Consider the following 14376-nt stretch of genomic DNA (forward strand, 5'->3'; position numbering starts at 1 on the left):
CCTAGAGAGAATGCATTTTTCAAATCAGACACTTTTTACATACTCTTATAGCCCTCTACTGCTTTATGTTCCCTCTAGGTAGAAATGAATCACTTAAATAGTAATCTTATCTCTTCTCCACAAAATCCTATAATCTGTATTACTTTCTGGTCCTAGATCATATTTCTCCAATTAGCATATGAAGGAGAGCAATGCCACAGTAGATAAAGTTAGGTATTTTTACTTAAGTTGTAAACATACAAACATTTCTAGCTATTTTTATTGCTTATTTCTATTCAAATAAGGATAGATGAAAGTATAATATAAATGGCAAAGCAAGTAAATACCAAATACATAAAAAATACTCAAAGATGATAGGTATTGAGCTAAATTCAATGATTCTGAGTTCTCTTCCAATTCTAAGAATCCATAATCTATTTCAAATTCATAGCTAATAAAATATAAAGAACCATTTAAGCTAGCTTCCAAAGTATTTTAACAAGATGGATAAAAGGTAAAGTGGCCAAGCAAGAAAATTAACATTTGGTCACCAGCTGTTTATTTCTAATTTATGATAAGTTAGAGGATGCAATCTGGTAAAGTTGTTCTCCATTATACCTGAAGGGCAGTACAGAGAATATGTTCTAAGCAAAAGGATTTCCTAATGAATTTTTTATCTACATCACCCTATATCTTAATAGTGATTCAAACTGCCAAGTCTATGTTCTGGCAGTGATGAAAACTTTTGTCAAGAAAGGTGACTTTGTTATTTTATATCTATTGACACTCAATGACCCTTATTAACTGGAAGACTTCAAATAAGATTTATAAATGATACAATCCAAAATTATAGTCTATAAGAAAAATCAAACAGACTAACCTTTTCATAGTATTTACTGCATCCAAAACCAAAAAGCAGCAAATGCCCATGAGAGTCTGTGCAGGCAAAATGGTTTCCATCTGGTGAAAATTTACAATCAAACACTGCACCATGGCCTTGGCCTTCAATCTGAAATTTAGAGGAGTCACTTTAAGTCATCTTTAAGAGGTAATTTTCAAGTAAGTAGGCAATAGATTCTGCTTCCTAGTATCTTGGATTCTGTGATGCATCTACATTCCAATGTACTCTCTGGCTTCTGTTGCCAGAACCCTACTGAAACAGTAAAGCTCTGAAAGAAATTAGGAAGAATCAAAATGCAATAGATGGATGGTATCAAACATTACTAGCAATGTTGTATCTCAAGAAGTACTAAATGAGTGACTGAGAATAAAAAAAAAGACCTAAACACGACCAAAATGACAAAAGTGCTATCTCAGCAAAATCAAGATAATATCTTCACACCTTAAATTATAATGCAAGCAAACCTTAAAATAACCTTCCTAAAATAAAACACATAAATCAATTTTACTAACAAAAGACAGAGGATATTAACACTATCGAACTTACAAAGCCTATAAAAGGAAGCTCAAAGGTTGACAATTTAGAAATGTTTCCTCAGAACTAACACTAAATATGGAGTATGTGAGTATTCCCATTACCATAGGAGGGTGTTCTACTGGAAAAAGAGGTAGCTCACCAGATTTTCCCATGGTTTGTATGAAATGTATCTTAAGAGTATCTATACCTCCAATTCCATGTTTGCCAAACAACTTCCTGATTACTAACTAAGCCACATGGAGTTTACCAGAAGCAGATACAATACAGTCCCTGTTATGATTCATACATTATGATTATTGTTTAAACATTAACCTTTTTGTGAGTTTGGTTACTGTTACCTCCAAAAGCTTATTAAATTTGAGTTTCTAGAATTTAGAGCTGGGGGCGCCTGGGTGGCTCAGTTGGTTAAGCGACTGCCTTCGGCTCAGGTCATGATCCTGGAGTCCCTGGATCGAGTCCCGCATCGGGCTCCCTGCTCGGCAGGGAGTCTGCTTTGCCCTCTGACCCTATCCCCTCTCATGTGTTCTCTCTCATTCTCTCTCTCTCAAAATAAATAAATAAAATTTAAAAAAAAAAGAATTTAGAGCTGGGGACAAGAATTTGGAAAATGCTAATGCCACGATAACAGAGTCACTCTGAAAGGTGTAATTCTGGATTGGCCTTACTCTCAGGTCTTGAGACATTCTCTAAGTTATTGTATGGATTTAAACACAGATGACAAAGGTTCCTTAGCACTAAGTATACTTTAATTACCAAGTTGTCATATAAGAGATGTCTGTTTTAATATGAACTAAACACAGATTTTTCTTACCATGTTAAAATAATTCCGAATTTTGGTTCCCCGGTCAAGGTCCCAAATAAAAATGTTCCCATCATGACCCGCTGAAAGTATGATCCTTTGATCAAATGGATGTGCTTCCAAAACAAATACTTCATCATCATGTCCCTGTGATAAAATCAGTATTAAAAATGAAAAGCAACACCAAGTATTTGGTTTATTTGGCCAAAAGATCTCAGGAGTGTGCTATTAATCCCACGCAGATGATGTACACCACAGCATTTACTACATGGACACTAAAAGAAATAGTTCAATTAGAGTTCCTTATATGTTTGGGTGCTGATTTCAAAAAGTATTCAATACAGAAGACCAAGGAAGGTGTTTAAAGTGTAGTCCCAAACAGTTACAGCTCATTAACCAGGCCCCTGAAATATAATTTGTATTTCTATGACTCTGCTATTTAAGACCCACCGAAAATGGGACAAACAGAATCTTTCATTAACACCCAATTCTGCCACAGAGATAACACACAAACCTTCATTGTTCTTTATCCAGCACTCTCTATCCCTAGTATTCAAATTAGATTTTGGAAGGCCCCACGGTACATTCAAATAAAAAAGCATAGTGGCTCTGCCCTTTATCTACTTTACAGTTGAAGGTTTCATTTAATATGCTATCTGAAAAATGGGTTTGTTGCTAAAAAAGTTTGAAAACCAATGCTCTCGGGTGCCTGGGTGGCTCAGTCATTAAGCATCTGCCTTCAGCTCAGGTCATGATCCCAGGGTCCTGGGATCGAGTCCCACATCGGGCTCCCTGCTCGGCGGGAAGCCTGCTTCTCCCTCTCCCACTCCCCCTGCTTGTGTTCCTGCTCTCGCTATCTCTCTCTCTGTCAAATAAATAAATAAAATCTTAAAAAAAAAAAAAAAGAAAAGGAAACCAATGCTCTCTATATATGTTTCCCTTACCGATATCAGTATATAAAGACCTTAGATCAGGAGTCTGCAACTATAGCCTTCAGGCCAAATCTAGCTCCCAGACATTTTTGTACATAGAGCCTGTGAGCTAAGAATGGTTTTTACATTAAAAGACTTCAAAAAAACAAAGAATATGCAACAGAGACTATATGTGGCCTGCAAAGCCTAAAATACTATCTGGCCTCTTAAAGAAATAGTTTGCCAACACTTGATTCAGGTCATTGTTAAGGAGAATACATGATTAATGATAGGCTCCAAGTCTTAGAAAAGCATGCATGACATCCTGAAGTTGCGTTTCACTTAGGAACACATCAGCATCATCAGGAGTTTTTAGAAATCATCATATCTTATGACCCTAAAAAGTGCATTTTATCCTAAATCATTGTATAAAAAATGGAATAGAGCACCCTACCATGTTACCTTTATGTACAAAAATATAACTTATTAAAAAATAACTGCACACTGGCTCAAAATGTGTAGGTAAAATCCCATTGCAATAAATACTCTTACAACTGAAAGTTTACCAAGACTCTTCCCAGTGACCACTAAAAAAATTACTTGTTATATGCTAAATATAGCATATAACAAATACTTTCTCAGGTTCCTAATGAGTAAACAATAAAACTACTTTGTTAAACTCAAATGATAATGATACAACTATTTCAGTGTACACTGGAAAAGAGAGGCTTTTAAATAGGGGATTTTATTTGTTGGTCACATGTCATAGGATAGGGCATAGTCACTGGATCATAGGGAACAAAACCTAACCAAATTCAGTAATGTCTTAAGATGTATCATCTGCCTTATTTTTATTTATTAAGCACACCTCTATTTTCATCACTGCCACACAAATCCAAATTATCATCATGGCCCATCCTACCATAGACATTATACCAGAGTCACTCTTATCTTCATTCCAATTCTCTCTATTCTGTTGCCAGAATTATATGGTATTCTTCAAAAGCAAAATTCACATGTCATTCCTTAGCATTTAAATCTTTTAATGGTTTACTGTTGGTCTAGGATAGATCCTATAAGACCCTGAGTGGTCTGGCGTCTCCATTTCTCCAAACCTATCTGGTGACACTCTTTGTTCTCTGTGCTCTAGCCAAAAATTGGCTTTCTTTCAACTCCCTTCTACCTGAAGACCTTTGATGTGCTTTTCCCTCTTCCTGTAAGGACCTCCCAACTCTCTCACATATGTAATTTATCAAATATTTATCGATATCCTACCATATTGAGACAGAAAATAAACAAACAAGAAAATACCAGGTAGTGATAAACACTATGATGAAAAGAAAGCAAGGTGATAGAATAAGATAAAGACTGGAAGGCTACTCTAGATTGTTTGATCAGGAAAGGCCTTGTCAAGGAGGTGACATTTAGGCTGAGACTTGGGTAATTTCTATCTATCTTTCAAATCTTATCCCAAATTTAACTTCCTTAGGAATCTTCTCTGACCCTATTTTGACCACGGTCAAATAGGTTTAGACCAGGTTTGGTCACCCTATTAGAAACTTGCATTGTATTTTCCACTTCTTTCTTCTGACCATTTATTTATTTTTTGTGTTTTTTTTTTTTAATTTTTTTCTTAATAGGCTGTAAATCCCAGGATGATGGGGACTCTCTAATTTACTATTTATTCCTAACATCTAACTCAGTTGCTGGCACACAGTAGATGCTCAGTAAGTATTTGCTGAGTGGAAGAACTTTACACCACACTAAGACCCCAATAAACAAATTGTTAACACAGAAAAGATAAATATCAAAACTAAGTAGATTTGGCTGTTAACAAGGTCTAAAAATAAAAATAGTCTGTTCTAAAATTTTTTCAGTAAAATTCACTGAAAAAGATGACCCATTAATCAACCCATGGGAAGAGTACCACTAAACAGAATTCTAAATTAAGGTACTTGTTAGGACAGAATTTTACACAGATCTATAAAACCAGTGGCTATGACATGAACTTTGAAACTGTGATTTTTAGATATATAGACTTGTGCTGTCTAATACTGTATTTAATAGCTACATATGGCTATTAAGCATTTGAAATGCGGCTAGTCCAAATTGAGATGTTGTGTAAGTGTAAAATACACACTAGATTTCAAAGATTTAGTATTTTAAAAATATGAAATAGTTAAAATTAATAATTTTCATATTAGTTACATGTTGAAATACTATTATTTTGGATATACTGGGTTAAATGAAATATATTATTAAAATTAATTTCACCTGTTGTGCTTTACTTTTTCTGTTGTGGCTACTAGAAAAATTAATATTACATATGTGGCTCATATTATATTTCTCTTGGAGCATGCCACGTAGACAAACACCTCCTAATAAAGAATCAAGCAAATAGTATAGATTTTTCTATACATATTAACAGAAACTTACATTGGGGAATAGGGAAAGGCAGAAGGGGATAAAGAATTGGCTAAGCAGATAAAAAAAAAAAAAAAGAAACTAAAACTCCACTAACACAGTGTCAGGGTTTTATTTAGGAACAAGAATTGGGAGGTATATGGAATTCCTTCCAAAATTAAACAAATCTTTAGAAATCTCAGAGGTTATAAATAAGATTATCTTACAAAGGAGTTAAATAAGGATGGATACTATGGTATACTACAAAGTAAATTGAGTCATGAGAACTGGATTCTAGTCCTTATCACTTAATACTTTGTAAACCATATGGCAATCACTTGGCCCTGTTCTTAAAGTATTTAGGAACTGATAACTGAAGCAGATAGGAAATAAGGCTTTTAAGTGGCATTTAACCTGAAGTGTACATGCTAAACCAACAAACAATGCCACCTATGTGACTTCTGCTGTTAATCCTATCAGTTTTTCATGCCACAAATATTACACCTTTTACTACAACAAAAAAGAAGAAAAGCCACCTTTTTCGCCTACTTTTTCCTCTTACCTCTACTTCTTGCATAAATGAATCCCTGAAAGTAGAATATAAAGTATACCCTTGTCAAAATAAAGTTAGCTCTACCCCTAAAACAATGACAAAAATCCCAACTCATGCTAAAAACAAAATAACCTATATATCCTTGACTGCATTTAACAAAATAAGTAATTATCAGACCTCAAAAGGACCTTGAAATGTTTTCATACCTGCTTTTAGCAGCTATACCATGTGCCATCTTTATTTTGCAGATATGTCTACAAAGGTGACTGAAATATTTACTTCTCCAAGAGACAGTAAGTCACAGAAAGTAAACTAAAATTTAAATTTCCTGTCTTCTGGAAAAACACCCTTTTTGATCATTTTAATTATTCCAAAAATACTTACAGATAAAGTATGAAGAAGTTGCCCCGTAAGAGAATTCCATACTTTCAAAAGAAAATTGTTCACTGCAGTAATAACTGTAGTGTCATAGCGATCCCAGGCCACCATAGTCACCTTAAGTTTAGTGACCTTGTCTTCTCCAGATGGCAAATTATTCCTAAATAAAATAATTTGCAGTATTCATACATTGTAAATTATTAACAAAGGTACATCTAAAATAGAAAATTATGAAAAAAAATGTCTCCAGTAGCTTATAAATTTTTAGATAAAAAAATCCTAAACTATACCTTTAAGTACTCACAAAATAAAATATTAAAAGTACCTAAATAGGGCAAGACCCATAAGCTTATTTTAGGAAGACAAAAGGCACAAAATGACAAAATTTTGTAGTTAGTTACACAAGAACAAAAAAAAGGTGAAACTAGAAAAAAATCTACGAATCCCTTGAAAAATAAAATACAAGGTCATGTTGGCTACCAGAAAATATGAAGAAAACATATAATGGTCACTTTACTCCCTTAAATAATAAATTTTGAAACTAATAGGTCTTATAAAAGAACAGCAAGAAATTCATTAACTTTTAGTTGAATATGATATGAATAGCTGGCTAGGACTACAATGTCAGTTCTATATTGTTATTAGGAAGATAATTAATGTCAGGGCCTTACCCTATAGAAACTGTAATGTCCTAAAGATGTAATTATGTATCTTCCAATCAACAGGGAAGACGATGAAACAGAATGCTGATTAAGTGTACTTATAATGTTGAGTAGGAATGCTAACAATATGAAACATTATAAAGGTAACATCAGTAAGACAGAGAAATAGTTAAACGTATGATGACATTTAATAGGGACAACCCTCAAAGTAGAAAGTAGTATAGATAGATATTAAAAATGACCTATAGAAAACTAAGGCAGAAAATAACTCTGTGGGCATTAGCAGAGTAGAGATCTTTGGGTCACAAGAGACCAGAATTTTGAATGACTCAGCAATGTTTCTATCGTCCAGTCTGTCAATCAACAGCAAAAGGCAATTTACTTAGAGACTAAATAGAGACACAAACTTCAGGTCTACCAATGAACTCCAAACTACTTACTAATCTAAAAAGATATTTTTATTATGAAATATAATTCAGTAAATCAGAAGATACTATACTAACATCCAATCTTACCCAGTCATTTTAGTAGCCATATCTAGCACTATACTCTTCCATTCTTGTTGCTGATATTGCCAAATTCTTGCTGTTCCATCTCGACTTCCACTAACAAATCTTAAACTGCAAAGAAACAGTTAAAATATCCTTATTACTTTTTCCAAAATATAAATCACTTTTTTTCTAATTATGAAAGTAATATGTTCATCCCCATACGCTACTGGGGGTAATGAAAATTATACATTTTGGAACACAGTTTGGCAGTGCCTCAAAATGATAAACAGTCACCATATAACTCAACAATTCTACTCCCAGGTATAAATCCAAGAGAAATGAAACATTAAGTCCACAGAAAAACTTGTACATGAATATCCATGGTATTATTCCTCACAAGCCAAAAAGTGGTAACAATCCAAATGTCCATCAACTAATAAAGGGATAAACAAATTATGGTATCCATAAAAATATTATTCAGCAATAAAAAGAAATAATGATACATGCTGCAACATGACTAAATCTCGAAAACATTACGCTTAGTGAAAGAAGTCGGTCACAAAAAACCACATATTGTATAATTCAATTTATATAAAATTTCCAGAACAGGCAAATCTATAAAGATAAAAACTAGATTAAAGGTTGCCCAGAGTTAAGGGTGGGGGTGTAAACATATTGGGGAGTGATAGCTAAAGGGTATGGAAATTCTTTTTGGGGTGCTAAAAATGTTCTAAAACTGTGGTAAAGGTTGCACAACCCCATGAATACACTAAAAAACAGAGAAGTTATGTTATGTGCATTATATCTCAATAAAACTTACAAAAATACATTCATTCACCCATAATTTTATCACTGTTCATACTTTCATTCCTATTTCACCAGACTTTATTAAAGACATACATATACACTTACATATTTCCCCCTACAGGAAACAGAATTGTACTACATATAATGTTTTGTGTTTTCCCCTAAGGGTTATTTTATAGATATATCTCTAGGTTTATAAATAAAACTATTGTCACTTTTAGTAAGTATTCAACTATTTGGATGAATCAAAGCTTATTTAATCAACTCCCTAATGATAAATATTTATACTATTTCCATTCTTCACCATTATAAATAATGTTGTGATGAGTATCTCTATACATATCGTTGTACAACCTTATACATATCTTTGCTGAGTCAAATGGTCAGCACATTTTTAAAGTTTTTGATGAATAATTTCCCTGAAAAGTTTTTTAACACTTTACAGTCTCTTCAAAAGTTGTGGGAGAGTGAGTGCCCGTTTTCCCTAAACCCTTGGCAATACTGGGTGCTAACATTCTTCATTATCTTGTCACTCTGAAAGAAAAAAAAATGTTACTTTTATTCTAAACTGCATCTTTAACTATTAGTAAAATTGGACATCCTTTGTTTATTGTCCACATAACTAGTGAAGATAAAATAATGTTTCTCCTTTAGGGAAAAGGCAAGGAATTAAAAACTTCAGATTCCTCTAGCATGAAAGAATCATAGCTGTACAAACCTTCAAGTGTATAACTCAGTATAGTGCAATAAATCAACCTCAAAAAATTATCTGAAGGTTTTCTCACTCCTAATATAAACTTCACTCTATGTGGACCATCATTATTTACTCTTGCATTTAATAAAGATGAACAAATTCATCATAGCAATCACCCACTGTCTGAAAAATATTTAAAAATAAAACATGGTCAAAAAAATTAAATTAAATTAAATTAAAACATGGTCACCCACATAAAGTCCTTATAGAAATATATGGATACACATTTATGTTAAGTGGCTACATTTTTAAATCTATTTTAGGTCAATTTTTAGACCAGGGCAAAAGATTATCATCCTTTTGGGATCAAACATTTGAGAGGGTACACAAATACCTACATATAATGTCTGAGTTTACAGACATAGGAAATATGTATCATATGAGTAGGAGAGACAATAAGTAATACAGATGTTCAGAGGAAGACAATATGGCTAAAATCTGGAGCAGTCAGAAAAGGCTTCAGGTAGAACATGGGAAGGCAGGACTTAGAAAATAAGAGAAAGGGACTGGAGGGAAAAGAAAAATAGAGTGAAGGAGAGCGAAAGGGAGAGGAAGGCTGTAGGAGGAAAACAGAAGGAGTGAGGGGGGAGTAGGGGTGATATTTTTGAGTAAGAATGGTGTGAGGTAAAGTATAAGCAAAGCAATGAATGAGAGAAAAAATATAGATATATGGATGTAACAGGAGCAATGATTAAGTCAATTAGGCTAAATATAATGATTTATATGGGGAATAGTAAATGAGAAAAGAATGTAGGTCTAAGTTAAGTTATAGAAAGTTCTGAATTCAAGGCTAAGACATTTGAATTCTATTCTATAGACAAAGAGGAAACACTAAAGTTTTCTGAACAGAGCAATGTGGATCTGGCAGAAATGGACAGGATATATTTAGAAAGGAAAATAAAACTGAAGGTAATGGGTCAAAAAATAGAATCCTTGGCTAAAGTGAGTGATAATAGAAATGGAAAAACAAAATAAACAAAAAAGAAATCACTCAGAAAGAAAGAACTGATAAAGTATGGTTACTACTTGGAGTAGTAGAGATGGAGTTTAAAAGAGATGGGGTAAGGATGTCATCAGAAATAGACAAGGGCTTTCAGCTTAAGAAACTGAACAGAAATAAAGTACTACAGTAGAAGGAGCTACTTCTGAAGGAATAGAAGTAAAATATGTCAAACATCTGTTTACACAGATATGTACTACATAGTTACCTGTCTCCATTGTTACAGAACTGAACAGCAACAACTTTGTCCTAAGACATAAAACAACAGAATTTTGGTTAGAGTTAATTTATTTGTAAAACAAAGTACTCTTCCCTTCAAATTCACATGCAAAAGCATCATGGAGTAGACTTTTTAATGCTATAATTTTCTTGGAAAAAACTCCAATTTTCTTTAAAAAATTAATGAAGGCTGAAACAATGCATTAACTGAGGAAGAATACTTATTAGCAGTAATTTGAAACAAACCAGATATAAGCAAACCTGTTTCTAAATCATAATCTCAAGAGACAGTTTTGAATAGATACTAGTTTTATGTCCCCCATAATAGGACAGCACACTAACCTAAAATTCAACCCTAAAGTAACAGATTTAATAGCAGTTGAACTAAATTTCCCAATTAATTTTTTTTTAATTTCAGAAAATAAATCAATCATTTCCAGCCTCTCACACGGATTATTTATTTTACAAAGACAGATTCATCTGTCTTTAGGTACAATAGTTTAGATACTTCTCTTTGAATCTTCTTTTATAATGATTAAACTATACTTTTACAAATATAATGTGTATTATAGTGATGAGAAGATTAAAGTATAAGCCAGAATATGCATTTTTGTTCTCTTTATTCCTTGATAATAAAGCTAAAATGTACCCTCAAATGTTGTACATATTTTCACAAAATACTCAGTTACTGAACTGCATTTGAATTTTTAATAAAAAGCTCAAATACTAAATATCTTTATTTTTATTTTTCATTTTATTTATTTCAATTATTTTTCAATTTTAAAAAATCATTATTAAACTGTTTTCATATGTTCAGAGTTATATTCATACTGCTCCATGATTTCACTATAGTATTTATCGGACAGATTCTGGATTCTCACTGCCAGTTGCAATAACTGGTTTTAGATGTTCTGAAAGTACACCTTATTTTTGATAACTAACAGTAGCCACTGACTTCAACAGGGAATAATTAGGTTATTTGACTTTCTTCTTTTTGCCAGGGGTCCCTTAGCTGGACCCCTGGCAAAAAAAATGCACAAAACTCTAATAATCAATTTTTCTTTATCTTTCCCCCATTCAATTCTTGCCCGTTGTTTCTACTACCTCCTCACTCAGCTCTCAATAAACTTGACTGCACTTGTATACATACCCTGCTTGGGTGGTAATTGTAAAGATGCCTCCTTTGCATACTCTAGTACAAATGGATTTCTCCCACTGGATAGTCTCAGACTGAGATCTTTATATATTTCCTAAGTTTTTCTCTTTCACAATTTAAATAATATTCCAGGATTTTAGTATCTAGGAATAAGTAACAGCAAGGTGAGAGCTCAGCTTGGTTCAGTAATGATTCATAAGTAACTGTTCAATTATGCTTATGGGATGGGACAAAATCAGGAGGCTGTTTCCAAAAGCTCAAGGAGAAGGTTTCTAACAGGTCTCTTTTAGTACAAATTTCAGGAACATGATTGATTTTGTAACTCACAAAGTATCTTTTTCTAATAGTCATGATTCAGGGAAACTGTGTGTATTTTATTGATGTGCACTAATACTATTCCAAATGAGAGGTCAACAGTACTAAAAACAGTAATCTTAAGACTTGCAAAGCTGAGTGTTTTCAATTGCTGACTATACAGCTTTGACAATAAGGTATATGAGATGTATAGTGAGCTGAAAAACAAGTACTCCCATACACCATAGTAAATAATTATCTAGAGAAAAAGGTAAGGAAAGGAAGAGGAGAAAGAGATGAAAGGTTCACAGGGATATGAAAAAAAAATTACTGGCTCCAAGCTTCCTAAAAAAAGAAAGTAGAAATAGCTTTGAAGAAAAGGTCCAGTCACCAATGGCCAGCCACCAATGGCTGTCACCCAGGTATAAAGCTGTTCCCTATTGTTATTGATAACTGAGTAGGATTAGATTTTAGGAGTCCGTGATGGCATTCTGAAAATAATCAAACTAAAATCAACAAGCTAAATTAGCAAATTATTTTTTCTCAAGATATACTTAACATGTCTTTTATTATTTATTGAGGTAAAATGGGCATATAGCATTATATAAGTTTCAGTTGTACAATATTATAATTGGATATTGGTATATACTATAAAGTGATAACCACTGCAAGTCTAATTACCATCCATCACCATACAAATAAGCCCTCTCACCCATCCCCCAACACCCTTTCCCCTCTGGTAATCACGGATCTGTGTATCTATGAGTTTGTTTTTGTTTGGTTTGATTTGTTCATTCGTTTTGTTATTTTAGAATCCACACATAGTGAAATCATGTTATTTGCCTTTTTCCATCAGATTTTTCACTTAGCACAATACCCTCAAGGTCCATCTGTATTGTCACAAATGGCAAGATTTCCCTATGTGTGGCTGAGCAGTATTCCAGTGTGTGTACCACATCTTTATCCATTCATCCATGGATAGACACTTAGGTTGTTTCCATATTCTGGCTACTATAAATACTGCTGCAATGAACATAGGGGTGCATATATCTACTTGAATTAGTGTTTTTGTATTCATCAATAAATACTCAGAAGTGGAATATCTGGATCCTATGGTCGTTCTATTTTTAATTTTTTGACAAATCTCCATACTGCTTTCCATAGTGGCTACACCAATTTACATTTACATTCCCACCAATAGTGTACAAGAGTATCCTTTTCTCCACATCTTCTCCAACACTTGTTATTTCTTGCCTTTTTGATAACAGCCATTCTAATAGGTATGAGGTGATATCACATTGTGGTTTTCATTTGCATTTCCCTGATAATTAGTGATGTTGAACATGTTTTCATGTGCCTGTTGGCCATCAGCATATCCTCTTTAGGGAAAAAAAAAATGTCTATTTAGTTCCTCTACCCATTTTTAATTGGGCTGTCTTTTTGTTGTTGAGTTATATGAATCCTTTATATATTTTGGGTATTAACCCCTTAATGGATATATTACTTAGAAATATCCTTTCCCATCTACTAGGTTGCTTTTTTGTTTTATTGATGTTTTCCTTCACTGTGCAGTAGCCTTTTACTAAGAAGTAGTCCCATTTGTTCATTTTTGCTTTTGTCTCCCTTACATTTAGAGTCAGATTTAAAAAAAAAAAAAATCACTAAGACCAATGTCAAGGACCTTACCACTGCTGGGGAAAGTCATGAAAAAGATGTGACTGCCAGGTGACCTGTGAGCTGGACCCCAGGCAATCAGAGGCTCCTTACCCTCTTCCCTATCCTTGGTATATGGGTTCCACTTGCCTTTCCCGCTCCCAGAGGCTGCTCTAAGGACATAGCCTTGAGACAATGATGTGGTGTTGAGAACACCTGCACAGTATACTTGAATGAACTCAGTTAAAGCTTCTTTATAAACTTTTAAGATTTGGTGGGCAGGCACCAAGATCCATTCATCTTGCCGCCACCCAAAACAAACTTCATGTGTAAATTCCCTTTGCTTATTAAAACTGCCACCTACCAACCCAGAATGGCCTACCTCTTTCTTTTGTCTTTCCTTGCCCTCTGGGTACATGGGCCAGTTTCAGATTATATCCAAGAAGACCCCAAGGGGGCTGTAAATTGACAATTGGTGAGCTAGCCCAGAGACCAAAGAAATGGGCCTTGGGAATGAGGCATCCACAGGAGAAATCCCAAATTAGCCATCAACTTCTGTGTAAGGAAGGGTGGCAGGTATGTTAGATGCTTATGGACTACTACATGAATATGGGGACACCCAGAAAATGCCAGCCAATCTAATGTACTTGTTGGAGGAAAGGCACATACCACACTGAGGCAGAGAAGGGAAACATGGTTGCCATAGTGGGCTTCTACTGTGGGTAGTTCAGCTGGCCACTGATGCCCAACTAGAAGCTAAAGCTCAAGTTAGAAAGAGCTGAGTTTAGAAAAGGATATGTGAGTGTCCACTACTCTGCTACCTCTGGGGCTGGCAGACAAGATGGAAGAGCAAACTAATAAATTGGAGACCTTAGTGTC

At 34.0% G+C, this 14376-nt stretch overlaps 1 protein-coding gene across 5 annotated transcripts in view; it reads right to left on the bottom strand.

Annotated features, from left to right (window-relative positions):
* Positions 1-14376, bottom strand: part of BRWD3 (bromodomain and WD repeat domain containing 3) — a 189350-nt gene that overhangs the window by 85813 nt on the left and 89161 nt on the right. For all 5 annotated transcript variants that reach the window (XM_064574290.1, XM_064574292.1, XM_045879890.3 and 2 more), the window contains 5 exons: positions 10384-10424; positions 7639-7743; positions 6468-6621; positions 2229-2363; positions 860-988 (listed from right to left, as the gene is read on the bottom strand). In XM_064574290.1, coding sequence (XP_064430360.1) covers positions 860-988; positions 2229-2363; positions 6468-6621; positions 7639-7743; positions 10384-10424 — 564 coding nt within the window. The remainder of the gene's footprint in view (positions 1-859; positions 989-2228; positions 2364-6467; positions 6622-7638; positions 7744-10383; positions 10425-14376) is intronic.

Source organism: Mirounga angustirostris, unplaced genomic scaffold (genome assembly GCF_029215605.1).
Source record: "Mirounga angustirostris isolate CCGP_5_RB_7025 unplaced genomic scaffold, mMirAng1.0.hap1 SCAF_11, whole genome shotgun sequence".
NCBI lineage: Eukaryota > Metazoa > Chordata > Mammalia > Carnivora > Phocidae > Mirounga > Mirounga angustirostris.